The sequence below is a fragment of the Nannospalax galili genome, unplaced genomic scaffold (genome assembly GCF_000622305.1).
Source record: "Nannospalax galili isolate Female #2095 unplaced genomic scaffold, S.galili_v1.0 scaffold639, whole genome shotgun sequence".
Lineage (NCBI taxonomy): Eukaryota > Metazoa > Chordata > Mammalia > Rodentia > Spalacidae > Nannospalax > Nannospalax galili.
The window spans coordinates 3,508,265-3,522,785 of record NW_008344644.1 but is presented as its reverse complement, the minus strand read 5'-3'; the positions used below and the strand labels follow the sequence as shown (position 1 = coordinate 3,522,785).

The following is a 14,521-nucleotide window of genomic DNA, read 5'->3' as shown; positions in this document are numbered from 1 at the left end:
ATCTATCTATCTATCTATCTCTATCATCTATCTATCTATCTATATATCATCTATTATCTATCTATTTATCATCTATCTATCTATCATCTATCTGTCTATCTATCTTCATCTATCTCTGTCTGTCTGTCTATAAAGACAGATGCATGTATAATTTTATGTATCTATAAAATTTAGAATCCACAAATTAGAGAAAATATGATAGTTATGTTTCTAAGTTTTGTTCATTTTTCTTAATATGTACGATCCAGTTATATTCTTTTCAGCAAGTAACAGTTTCTTTCATCTTTATGACTGACTAAAATTCCATTGTGTATACATACCACATTTTCTTGATCTTTTATTCTACTGATGGACATTTAGGTTAATTCTATAACTTGGTCATTGTTAGAAATGCTGCTATAAACATGGACCCTGTGATATGTGGACTTAGAATCCTTAAGATATATTATACCTAGGAGTGGTATGTGTTAGTTCTATTTTTAGTTTTCTAAGGAACCTCCATACTGATTTCGATAGCAGCTGGATGAATTTACATTGCCACCAGCAGTATTAAGGAGTCCTTAGTCTACTACATCATAGTCAACCCTGGTTGTTATTTGTTTTTTTTGATGATAGTCATTCTGACTGTAATAATGACTTTTAATGTTGTTTTAATTTACATTTCTCTAATGGCTAAGAATGTTCAACATTTCTATGTTTACTGGCCATTTTATATGTCATCCTTTGGGGACTCTCTGCTCATTTCATACCCCACTTGTTGAATGAGCTCTTCAGTTTTCAAGTTTTAGGTGCTTGAGTTTTCTGACCATTATGGGCATTAATCCTGTCAAGTATATAGGTACAAAGAGTTTTCTTTAATTTTGTGCTGTGCAAAAAGTTTTTTATTTTATGAATTCTCATTTCTCAGTTCTTGTTATTATTTCTTGATATTTTGCTGTTCTTTTCACAACATCCTTGCAAAGGCCTGTATCTTGAAACTTTTCCTTACTTTTTCCTCTGACACTTTCATATCTTGAAGTCTTTGATTAAGATATATGAACCATTTCTATTTATTTTATGTGAAATTTTTCAGGTCCTGAAATCTTTTATTAAGATACATGATCCAGGCTCAGCGGTTAAGAACACTGGTTATTCTTGCAGAAGACCCAGGTCGAATCCCAGCACCCACACGGCAGCTAACAACTATCCGTAACTCCAGTTGCAGGGGATCCAACAGCCTCTTCTGACCTCCGTGGGCATTGCATGACACAAGTGCACTTACCTACATGCAGGCAATACACATATACACATAAACTAAAAAAATAAATAAAAATTTAAATAAAGATATATGAACCATTTCGGTTTATTTTTTGTGCAATTTGAGAGATAGAGATCTAGTTTAATTTTTCTACATGTGAATATTTGTTTGTTTGGTTTTTTTTCAGCATCATTTTTTGAAGAGGTTTTCTTTTTCTCCAATGTTTTTGTTTTTGGCACTTTTGCAAAAAGTCAGTTACTGTAGCTGAGTTTAATTCTGCTTCTTCTATTCCATCCCATTGATCTTTTCTTCTGAGTTTCCTGTCATCCTCATGATTCTCCTTTCAAGTTTCAGTACCTCAAGGTACTGGACATTTATATATAAATGACTAAGTATGTCATAAGACAATTATGACATAAATACAGTTGTTCTTACTTATTAGATAATGATGACTCATCTAGTCCTTTCTTCATTATCACTATTAGACACTTAAATCATGTTAGAGACAGATAATTTAGTGTTTCAGGTAGATTCCACAGCAATCTAATACTGCACATTTTGCCTTACCTTCTGCATCTGCTAATCCTACCCCTGCTCCTGGCTGTTTTACAGGCTCTTGTCCATTCTGTCCCATCTTCCCTCTGTTTAAAATAAAATAAATAATATCTTTAGTTATAATCCTGCAAATCCAAATGAGCAGGCTAAGTTTGAAGAAATAAAACGGCATAATGTATGCAGATGCACAGTGAATTATTTGAATGGCAAATATGCAAACAGTTAGTTGTGCTATGTCACATTAATTACAGAATGGGAACTTCATTATTATGCCTAGTCAGTCTAAAAATAATATTACATAATCCAGTACATTTTATTTAGAGAAACGTTTATGATGAAATTGAGACTTTAAGATTTTCCTCATCTATAAAATTTATTTAATGCATAAAATATTATTAAGTGCTCACATTAATGGGCACTGTATGATTCTTCAGTGTATGTATCCATGCACAATGTCTAAATCTAGTGACACACATCCATCTCCTCAAATATTCCTCATTGTCTTTCATTTTTAACATAGAAGGATCTGCATCTTTGTAATAAGGAGTTATTATGGGTTCTTTGATGAGACAGCTAATACTAAATTAAGTAATACATGAAAATAATATTGTAACCTAAGTAGATATTTCTTAAATGAAAATGAACAAAAGGCCATCGGGTGTATGAAAAACTTCAACATTACTAATCACCAGGAAAATATAAATCAAAACCAAAATTATATATCACCTTAAGATGGCTTGGCAAATCATACCAAATTCTGGCAAGAATGTGGAGAGGGTGAAAACTTTACATACTATTGATGGGAATGTGAATCAATAAAGATAAGATATTGTGGAAAACAGTATGGACTTTCTTCCAAAATTAAAAGTAAATTTTAGCAGTAAGATGGTCAAAATAGAAACCCATAACTTGTCAAAGTGTTGAGAATAAGAGGCTACTGAGTAAAGAATAGTAACCCAAATGGGATATCGCTCTCACCCACCACAAGGCTCAGGGAGTCGAAAGACCATCTGAGAGCTGGAGGATGCAGAGGAATGTTATAAAATGCTGCCTTCGGGATATGACATGGCTTTTGAAATCATGAACATAGCAGTTTTGACCACCTACACAAGACTTGCACACACACACACACACACACACACACACATACACACACACATATACACACACACAAAGAGAGAGTGAGATGAAGGTGGGAGGGGGACCAGTATGGTACAGGTCCGATGGTGTGGAAGAGGGATGAGAAGAGGTAATGGAGAGAGGACTATGACCGTAAGTCATTGTACACAAATAAGACACTGGCAAAAATTATAAAAACAACAACACAACAAAACCTTAAGGATAACACAAAATAAAGACTTTCTTACTTGTTTCAGCCATGAAGCTATGGGTAAGTCAATTGGATCAGGGATTCAAGTACTTTAAATAAAACCTGTGGCACTAGAATGCTAATAAGGTAATAGACTGCTTATTAATGCTTCAGTTAGAGGAAAGTTTTATGACATAAAATGGATTTTTGGAATTTCCTTTAAATTTACTTAAATAATATCTTTTAACCAGATGGAATAGAAACACATGCTGAAAATGATGGTTGAATAAAAATATCTCAATTCTACACTTTCTAGACAATAAATACAACATAGAAGGATTTATTAACAATTATTAATTTCTACAAAATGTTTCTCATTTGCTGGATTTCTTGAGAATGTAACTGTACTTATTTCTTGAGAATCTAATTATATTTTACTCAAAAACTGCTTTAAAATCATCTTACCACTGTACTTCACAGAAGACAATAAAATAATTCTGTACGTAATAAAAAAGAAATAGATATAAATTTATAAATTTAGAAAGTCATTATATTGTTCCATTAGAACAATTTTAATTCAAAAATTTAAACACAAATTTCTATTTAGTGACTATCTGAGGACCAAGTACCTGGAAATTATATAATTCTTAACCCTTGTATGTGTGTGTATTATCTTCATCTGAATATATAGTCTCGTTTAAGCAATGCATACAAATTCATTTTTATTTATATTTGTAGTAATGAAGATTGAACATGCATACACTGGTCAAGTTTTCTACCACTGGTCTCTGTCTCCAGTCCAGCAATACATAGAACTTCAGTGTGTGTAACTTCATCATTAAAATTAGATTGGTTAAGTTAATTAAATAACGTTGTTTCCTGTGTTGGTATTAAAAGAAAAGAGAGCACTGTATGCTGCTACAATGATGGTAGACGAATCTATATAGCCAAATTCAATAGAAAATAAGGGTCTTTATAGTACTAATCTAGGAGATTAGAATACTGAAAATTACTATCCTTATAGTATGTAAAACTTTAATAAAAGAGTTGTTATATTTTATAGTTTTAATAAAATAATTTTTGTTAATGTATAGATCTGAGTTGTTAATTTTATTTTTAATTATATCTGATGACAGTCTTTGATTCTAGTGAAAACTGAGTTAATTTTACATACTTCACAAAAAAGTGTAGTAAGTTCATCATGAACACAGTGCAGAACTTGGGAGCATAATGGCATTGTGGGACTAAAGTAGCACAGAGGAGCAGTGTGCCATTTTCCTGAATTCTCAGAAAATTACCTTCAACTCAGAACATTCTGATTGCATATTTTGTAACTCATGCATTCTATTCAATCACTAACTAGTTACTGAACATTTATTCTAGCCGAGCTAACATGTGTGTTGGGCAAAATAGGACATTGACAAGAACTAACAAATAATATCATGGATTTTCTTTGTGTTTATATGAGGGAATGATAGTCTCCTGGCAATTTTGAGAGGCTTTTATTTAATGAGAAAAACAGCAAGAAATAAACCCAAGTTGGGAATATGAAAAAAAAATATATATATATTATATAATCTACTTTCACCTCATTCAGACATTGAGAAAAAACATAACTTATACTCTGTAAGTTATTACTTTAACATCAGTGCTAAATTATATATAGTCTAATTGGTACAGATAAATTGGAAGGATATCAAATTATGTGTAGTGCAGTTTTTATAAATTCTGATGATATTCTCAACCAGGAGAGAAATGTAATAAATTTTCTAAAATTCCTGTCATTCATTTAAATAAGAGCATCAGAGGTAAAAATACAAATGAGATCAGGTTCATTTTAGCAATGAGTTTCATTTTTTTTTAAAAGAACTGATTAAGTACATCTAATTCTATTAAATCTGTAAACTAAATTTCAAAGACAAACTAGTATTAAAAAACACTCTTCAGATGGATAGATAATACATAAGAAGTCTTTTAATTTAACTTGGAAAATGTAATTTGAAAACTACAAAATAAATGAATTATTGACTGTAAAAATCTGTTTTCCCTATTATGTATGTAAGATAAATCACTATCAGAAATACTCTGAGAATGAAAGGGAAATATCTGCAACATCTTTGGATTGAAAAATAATGAAAATGTGCATAACCCGAGAAGAGTGCACACCGCATGGAAGAAAATGAAAAAGCCCATGCAGAAGCACTTTAAGAAGTGCTCAACATCCTTAGTAATTAGAGAAATGCAGATGAAAAACACTTTAAGATTTCCTCTTACCCTAGTTAGGTTGGCAAAGATCAAGAGAATGAAACACTGCAAATGTTGGAGAGGATGTGGAGAAAAAGGACGCTCATTCACTGCTGATGGGAATGCAAACTTGTCCAACCACTATGGAAATCAGTGTGGAGAACCCTCAAAAAACTAAAAATGAACCTACCATATGATCCAGTGATACCTCCTTGGCATATACCCAAAGGACTCATCGTACTGTAGAGATACCTGTATATCCATGTTTGTTGCTGCTCTCTTCACAACAGCTAAGAAATGGAAACAACCTAAATGTCCCTCAACTGACGAATGGTTAATGAAAATGTGGTACATCTACTCAACGAGTTCTACTCAGAAGTAAGAAAAGATGCAATAAGGAAATTTGCAGGTAAATGGATGGAGCTGGAGAGTGTTATACTAAGTGAAGTAACAGAAACACAGAAAAGCAAGCGATGTATGTTCTCCCTCATTTGTGGATTGTAGCACCAATCCCTTATATGTGAGTATATAAATTATTATGTAACACCAGGAGCCAGGTAAAAGCAAAGGATACATGGAGGTAAAGGGAAAGGAACAACCTGAAAGGGGGATAGTGGGGAACAGATGTTACCCGAGGGAGGTGGGAAAATTGTGAGTGATAGGCAGGGACGAGAGGAGGGAGGGACATGCAAGGGACCATGGTGTGGGGGAGGGAGGGAAGTCAGCAGAGGAAAGATGACAGGAGTCAGGATGTATTGGGGGGAGGGGAGGATAATGGAGGCACTGTGACTAGAGAGGGAGGGAGGAAGGAAGCTGGATAGGAGGAAAAAAAGAATGGCGATGAGTGAATCTCGGGGGGGGGGCTGGGAAACCTAGAGGGAAAAATGATGCCCCAGAAACCTTATGAGAAATGCACATAGCATGTCTGAACATTAATGCATATGTATAGCTGGGAGCCACTTGGCAGGGAATGCAGTGCCAGACAGAAGAGACCTCCCTTAGAGTGACAAGCATGCCATACAGCACTCATCAAAGAAGGTTCTTTTTGCAGCAGATGGAGGCTACTGCAGAGCTGCACATCTGGTCATCACAGAGAACATAGGCCTGGGAGATTCCCAGTACTAGGTGACACATCTGCAGTCAAATCTCTACAACTAAGCTTCATGGAGCATAGGTGAACAAGGGATAGAGAGAGGGCTAATGCACCCCTCAACTCTCACCAGTGAGGCTTCCATGTACATCAGAGCGTGATGTACACAGAAGGCCATAACTGGCCAAGTTTTGGAGAATAAGAGACTATAGGGTATAGATGGGACTCCTATATGGATAGGACTCAGCATGTATGGCAGAGTGCATAGGGTTCAGTGAGGGCGGGGATAAGGGAAGACACGGATGGGGGGAAGGTTATGGACTTGAGTAGAAAATGTATGAAAATTTAAAAGCTCAATAAAAAATGTTAAAAAAAAAAAAAAGCCCATTCAACTGTGACAGTCAGATCCTTTTGGATGATCTCTACCACAGCAATCACCATTCTGCATGTGCTGCCAAAACAACTCTGGTAATATGCAAGCCAAGGGGAATGGCTGTGTTCCAATTCAACATACAGCCATTAAAATGTCAACTTCACATTCTTTTTATGTGTCATGAAATATCTTTTTTTTAACATCAAAAAATGCGAAAGCCATGTTAGCTCAAGGTCCCTATAAAACCATATGTCAGACTAATGCATGCCGTGGTCTAGACACAAGATCTGGATGGCCCAGCAGTGTTTTAAAAACCCTCAAGACTAGTTCATGAGGAGGAAAATGAAAGATCAAGAAGTTTCAATTTTGATACTGGAACAGATACACGGTCTACATATGTGTCTAAATTCATTCCAGCACATTCTAAACACAATCTGCTTTAGTTTTGCATTGATTTTCAAAATGATTTTCTTAAGAAAATCATTCATTCATACTATGAATGTGATTTATTTCCAGACAATCTATGCAGGATCTTAAATTCCACTTGATACTTTTTCTATAAAATATGAAAATGCTTCAAAACCTTCCATTTTAAGTATAGAGAACTTTAGTGTTAATAAGTCTAAATGATTATCCCAATTTGTCATCTGTTTCCAAGATGATATGAGTTCTTCGGATGTGCTTAAATCTCTCCTGATTCAAAGAAAATTAATGTGTTTTTATGTCAAATCCTAGTAATGTCTGCGTTTGGTCATTGTGTGATAAAACTCTGCTGTGATGCTGCTGAACTTGAGTCTGGCATAGCTTAGTTATTATTCTAGCAGTGTTTATGCTAAATACAGGATGTGCAGACTAAGTCATCCTGGTAGTCTACCTGCATTCATCTTTAGAATGAACTGTAACAATCCAGTCTTTCCTGAATAACTTGTTTTCATGTGGACATCAGTAGTTCAGCTGTTTCAGGGACAATGATTCAGACTTGGATAATTATCTTGTTATTTCCTGTGAAATGTTAAGAATGAATTACTCATGATGCTGTTAAAATTGTACTTAAAAAAAAAAAAGCACTTACATCCTTGGAATAGGGAATAGATTAGTCTCCCCTGCAGTGCTGCTGCTGTTTCCTTCACTGTCCACGCTGTACCCACTGCCAAAGCTGCTGACCGAGGAGCCGGTTGACACGGAGCTTTCTGCAGGCCGGTGATTGCTGGGCTTTGCTGCATGGTGTGGGAAGAGTCAACACCACAGTCAACAAGTGAAGCTCACTTTGATCTCCAAATGTAAAAATCACACGTTTATTAAATCTACCCACAGAAAGAAACAGCTGAGGCAAGAAACTCTACCTTTCTCAACCTGTCTTTCACTTTCATTTCCTTGGCCACTAATGAACAGGGGCAGTATTAATTGCTTCACAGTGTAAATGCACACCAAAAAGACCCACCCACCTATTTCTGGGGAGGAACATTCAGACTGAGTTATTAAATAGTCTGCAATTATTGTTAGCTCTTATTTTCTGGTTTATCTGTACAGCATCACAACAGGGATGGCAAATCAAAGGAGAATTTTGACTACTTCACAGGATAACTTTGGTAGTAGAAAGAGCAGAATAAAAGAAATTGCATAATTATTTTCCATATTAATAATCAACAATCAGATTGCCTCCTTAGAAAGTGAGCAAAAAATAGATAATTTCAAGACGTGATTGACAAGTCCGCACTACTTTCCAAGTGGCTCCACCAACTTTCCAAATGATTTTTAAAATTTAAAGACATCTGTTTTCTTTAAGATTTCATAGCTAATAAAGGGATTTGTCTCAAAATTTTCATGAGTTTCATTTTTTATATATGAGTCCGCATTCATAGAAACAAACAATTTGGGCTGTATATGGTTGAGCACTGGCACAGTCTGTCGGACGAGCGGTAGGCTGAAAGAGGGTTTGGGGGAAGTCGCCATGTACAAGAAAGAGGAGAGCAGTGCTTCCTCCTACTGGATGGGAGAGAAGTTTCTTCTGGCAATTATTTGAAACCCTTAGTATTCATCCCTGCCAGAGAGTGTGAACTGCAGTCTTCTGGATCTGTGCACACTCGGTAGAGACCTTAAATCTCAGATTTTGTGTTTGGAAACAGTGGGGTCAGTAATGCATACCTTGCAAGGCTGTGATTAGGAGTGCAATGAAACAGGAACCCAGAGATTCGCTATTCTTCATTCTGTGCTTTTAGTTTTCAAACTCTGCCCTTCCTTCCTCAGAGATTTTCTGACTATAGTTTTTCTCTAGTGTCTTTGAGCTCACCTCATCTTTGACAATGAGTTTACCTCAGTTCTAAGTCTAGACATGTTCCAAACTACAAAATTACTTAACAGTCTCTCTAAGAGAGATTCCATCAGGACTCTCTTAGTTGAATGGGTTTATACCGCAGGTGAAGAATTGATAATCAGTTCATATTAAGAGACCTACATATTTCTTAAGGAAATAGGTAAAAGTGATGATTCCTCATTTGGGAGTTTTAGGTAATATAACCAAATAAAAGGAATACAGAAATTGTGTGGGAAACACTTTGAGGACGGCTATCCACAGTCAAAGCAGCTAATGTCAGGTCGAAGGATTTAGATTTTCCTCCATGTCTTCCCTTCTTTTAGTCCAGTAATAGCAGATCCTCAAAAGCCAAGAATTTTCATATCTATGACAATCAATTCCTTCCCCAGAACATGGAAATAAGGGAGAAGAATCTTAATAATAAGTCAATTACATATCCAATTTTCATATGTTGAGGACAACTATTTAGAAGGTCTAAATGCCAGCCACCAATAAAATACTAGTTACCTATAGAGGACTAGATTTTCAGAAAATAAAGGTTATAACATTTGTTTAATATTTTATTCAATTTATGTACAAGAAATCCAGGTGGAACATGTTGTTAAATAAAGAATTTTCAAAAGGCTAATTCAAAATATAAAGATAACTTGAACATGTATAAAGTAAACTTCATAAACATCCAGTAATGATTCAGATTATCCCATTTATTTTAGATTAAAAAATACTGTCATGATTTTAATTGGCACTAAATAATTCAACTAATTAGATTTTTAATATTTTATAGTATACTGTTGGAAAGAAAATATTAATTTCTTTAACCTAAAAAAGTTTCAATATCCTATTTTCAAAGTAAAGTCTTAGTAGATATTAATTTTTAGGCAATTTATCTCTACTAAATTAAGAGATAAATGAGTCTTCATTCACAGAGACAAACAATTTGCACTATATGTTATGCGTGAGCACGAACACTGTCTGTTGGAAGAGCGGTAGGCTAAAAGAGGATTTGGGAGAAGTCGCCATGCACTAGAAGTGCCCACAAACACCCACACAATGAATACAATTACTACCTTATAGAAAAGATATCTTATTGTTCATATTTTAAAACAATCAGCCTCATCTTTTTTAAATTTTGGTTTTACCTAATACAATTTTAATTTTGTATTTCTGGAAAATTTGAAAAATAAATACATAATGTGGAGGAGCATAGGAAGGAATGACGGTGGGAATAATAGAGTTTTTTTTTCCCACCTTGCCTATCTACCTGAGTCAAAATCTCACTTGGTATGCCTGTACCAGTACTGTTGCTATTTTAAATGCAAAACAAACTTTTAGAAGAAATGTAAAAACTATAAAAGTAAATACAGGGATCATTTACATGTACTGAGAGGGCTAAGTCTACCTAATGCTTCTACAGACGGGCTTCTGAAGTTGAGTCTATAAAAATCAGATTGAAGTCAGATGACTGATTGTCAAGAACCTACATGTTTGGCACTATTGTAAGAAAACATCTGGTGTTTGATTGAAGCTTTACTCTTAACTTAGCATAAAAGTGCAGCTACAGAGAGACCTTGTCTCAAAAAGACCAAAAAAAAAAAAAAAGTGCAGTGTAGAGCTACATAGAACTTTCTCTTTTTACCAGGGAAAATATATATACACAATATAAAATTCTGTAAATATGAAAATACAGAGATTTAATAAGCAGGTGTTAAAGTGTAAGTATTTAAATAGTTCCTTTCTAAAAAATTGAAACAACGGATGTATCTTCTAACTTCTTTGTCTTGAAGTAGTTATTAAGTTAGGAAACACTGATTCTATTAGATTGAGCTGAAATGCCATCAGTGTAAGCTTTCTGTCTTTGGTGCTGAGTATTGAACCCAGGGTTTCATGTATGCTAGGTAAGCATGCTAGCATGGGGCTATATCTCTAGCACAGTGTAAATTGTTTAATGAATAAAGGACTTATGTAATTTCAAGACTTACAAATATTTGGGTCAAATCCTTTAGTTTGCCTCTTAAAGTTCTTTACTGGTCTGCTGCTTTCCAATTTCATCTCTCATAGCTTTCCTTCAGAGCTCTCACACTGAAGCCTACTCATTCCATTCACTTGGTTCCCATTAGTTCGGATTTGTTTTGTTGTTTTCTTACTTTGTTAATATCCCATCGTCACTTTCTAGTGTGTACAATGAATTCAACCTAACTGAAAGGGCAAAGTTCAGTTGTCACTTGTTTCCTCAATGGTCTTTGTCCTCCTGCCCACCTCAGAACAGTCTCTCCCAACTCCTGATCCTCTGTATCATACAAATGGTATATCTTTTGTTGACATGATTGCTTTCTATTCTGAGTGATATTTGTTACATTAATGCTACATCATTCATAATCCTCATTAAACTCCCTAGAAGTTTGTCTTGGGGTAGTGATCATGTAATATTTAATGACTGAATTAATAAATAGCAATACAATTATTCTTTCTCTAAATCAAACAACAATAATGCCAGAATTAATTGGCAGATAGTATTTCACCTTTTCTACAGGGTGAGTTTTAAACTAAAAAAAGTGACACTTAATATGGAAATATTTTTCTTCCTTCATTTTCCCAAAAATAAACTTTGTGGAAACAATTTTTGTGGGTTTTAAAATAAATGACAAATTTGAACTTTTATCATATAGAAAGATATAATCAATTGAGCATATATTTTAGTCCCAGTACCCTCAAAAACTAGCATTATTGAAGAAAATATACAGAACATTTGTACAAAATACTGGAAAGGATAGATTTATGAATTACAAATAGTTCATAACAGGTCATATATATTATATGAATATTTAAGTTGAAGTAATGAAAGAAAATAGTATGCATAGTAACATTATGTGGGAGCGATCACCATCACAAATGCTAGAATTGTGTTCTTTCTTATCTTGGTATATAGACAAAAAGCCCTGGGTTTTATTTAAGAATAGTATCTCCACGTCTATGTATCCAAATGAAATAACATGGAAACCTTCAAAGTACAGTCTTTCATAGTTTCTGATTTGAAAAATTAACAACTTAAAAATAGTCTCCCTCTGCCTTTTCAGGCAAAGCATTCAATTAGAGCTTCAAAAGTCATGTACTACTATGCCTGAAGGTAGTACAAATATGTGTATTGTTTATGAAAATAATATTTTACCAGGGAATTGAAAGTCTTAAAAATATCAAAGTATATTTTGAGGTTAATTTTAATATGCTTGCATTTATTTTGAAATGTTAATTGTACTAATAAGTCACTACAGGGAAGGTAAGATGATAAACATGTACAATGGGAAAGTTCACCTCTGTGGGGAAGAGCGTGTGCTCTGGAAGAACACATCTTAGAAAGTTTATTATTTTTGTGATTCAATTTAGGGACATTTCAGGAAAACGTTTTATCTTATGGAAGCCATTCAATCTTTTTTTTCAATTTTTTTCACTTTTTTTTTGCATTCACTCTTTTAAAAACTATTCTTTGACGTCTTCATATTCTTTGGCTGTTTGATGATTAGATGTTGTTATGCTTTATGTTACTTCATTGTGACTAACCCTACTTATAAAAGGTGCTGCACATCTGTGTTCAATTAGTTTGCTCTATTGGGTCATCCTCCCCTGCCTCAACCTGTCTAGCACACTTGAATACACAAAGCTATCATTTGAGTTACCACAAGATGTCAGCACTACGCTCAGAGTTCTCGGAGCAAATAGTGGAATTGACTGGGATGGAGACCCATGCACACTAGAAATTGGCGCCTGCTTTAGAACCATCATTTGCAGCAAAAATTAATTCCTGTAAAGATTAGTGACACTTTTTAATAAGAAAATTTAAAACTCTTAATCCACATCCAGTTGTCTCAAAAGTTGAAAAGTTTGGTTGACTTAGAATACGGTGCTCAGAATATACTTAACCTTGCTGCCTGTGCGTTTTTGTTACTTGTCTTACAGTTCTATATTTCAGATATGTTGTCTTATGTAGGTGGCTTATTTTTTAATTACTTCATTGAACAAATAGTAAATATAGTCCTTATAGACATAGATGTAAGATTTTAAGATTGTTTGCAGTTATAAGAAATGAATGAGTCAGTTATTATTTTGTTTATTCCTGTAGCTTAGGATGAAACTGGACTATTTAGCTCTTTTGGAAATCACATGTTTAGGGAATTTTCTGGGAATCTTTAGCTGACTTTAACTTTAGAGACATTTTCTTAATCTCTTCTTCCCTCCCTCTCTCCCTGTCTCATCCTCCCTTCTTCCTTCTTTTCCTATCCTCCATTAGTCCCTCCCTCACCCTCCCTCCCTTCCTTCCTTCCTTCCTTCCTTCCTTCCTTCCTTCCTTCCTTCCTTCCTTCCTTCCTCCCTCCCTCCCTCCCTCCCTCCCTCCCTTCCTTCCCTCCATGTTTCCTCTGTTATTTTTTTGTTCTTATTCTACAGAAGGAATTTTGTTGTTTTACCTCGATTTCTAAAAAACTCATTGAATGTGGAATTGAAAATATCGGGTTTTAATTTCTAGCATTAGTAGCATTATTCAGTATGCTTCCCCTTGAATTTTGTTTAATCACATTTTTGGAAATTTCCCATTACAGCTCAGGATTATGAATTTAAGGAGAGATGTTGTATTTTATATGTATTTACAAGTTTAATCCTCCCCAAATCTATTTCACTGTATTTCTTATCATATTTGGAAACATATTAGAGGAAATAGGAAACTAGAAAAAAATGGCACAGACAGCTGCAATCAGTTGTTGGAAGAGTTCCCATTACTTGCTCCAAATTATGTTTTCAATATGCAAATGATTGAAAAACAGGTAGCTCTGATACCTGCATCAATCATTTATAAATATCTGGGTTGGTCAGTTGAAGTCTATTTTAGATGACAAATTAATAATTGAGTATATATTAGTCATATAACATACTTATGTATAACATAATATAATGACTAACATATATATCTATATCATATTTAGTACCAAAATATTACAAAGAATGACAATTCCAATGCCATCTTTTTTTCCATGTAAAACATGAAGACTCTTAAATTATTCCCTATTCACATAACTTCTCTCAGAGAAGGAGATGGAGATGTAAGTTCTCCTTTGCTATATTCCAAGAAAGTTAGAAAAGCTCTTAATTGTGTTTATGCTTTCTTCTTTTCATACACATTAGCTTCACAAGTGAAATTTCTAAGACGTTTCAATGATCAGCTCAATCTGTGTTTGGGGGTATATTTTGGGGGGGGTCTTTTTGAGACAGGGTCTTCCTGTAGTATCAGTTGGCCTGAATTCACTATGGAGACCAGGCTGGACTCAAATTCACAGAGATCCACCTGCCTCTACCTCTCAAGTGTTGGGCTTAAAGGCATGTGCCACCATGCCAGGTTCAGTTCAATCTGTTTT

At 34.5% G+C, this 14,521-nt stretch overlaps 1 protein-coding gene across 1 annotated transcript in view; it reads right to left on the bottom strand.

The window, feature by feature from the left end:
* Pclo (piccolo presynaptic cytomatrix protein) overlaps nt 1-14,521 on the bottom strand; it is a 440,245-nt gene that overhangs the window by 41,449 nt on the left and 384,275 nt on the right. Inside the window, 2 exon segments of the mRNA XM_008840911.2 lie at nt 1,805-1,878; nt 7,881-8,025. Of these exon segments, the coding sequence (XP_008839133.1) occupies nt 1,805-1,878; nt 7,881-8,025 (219 nt within the window).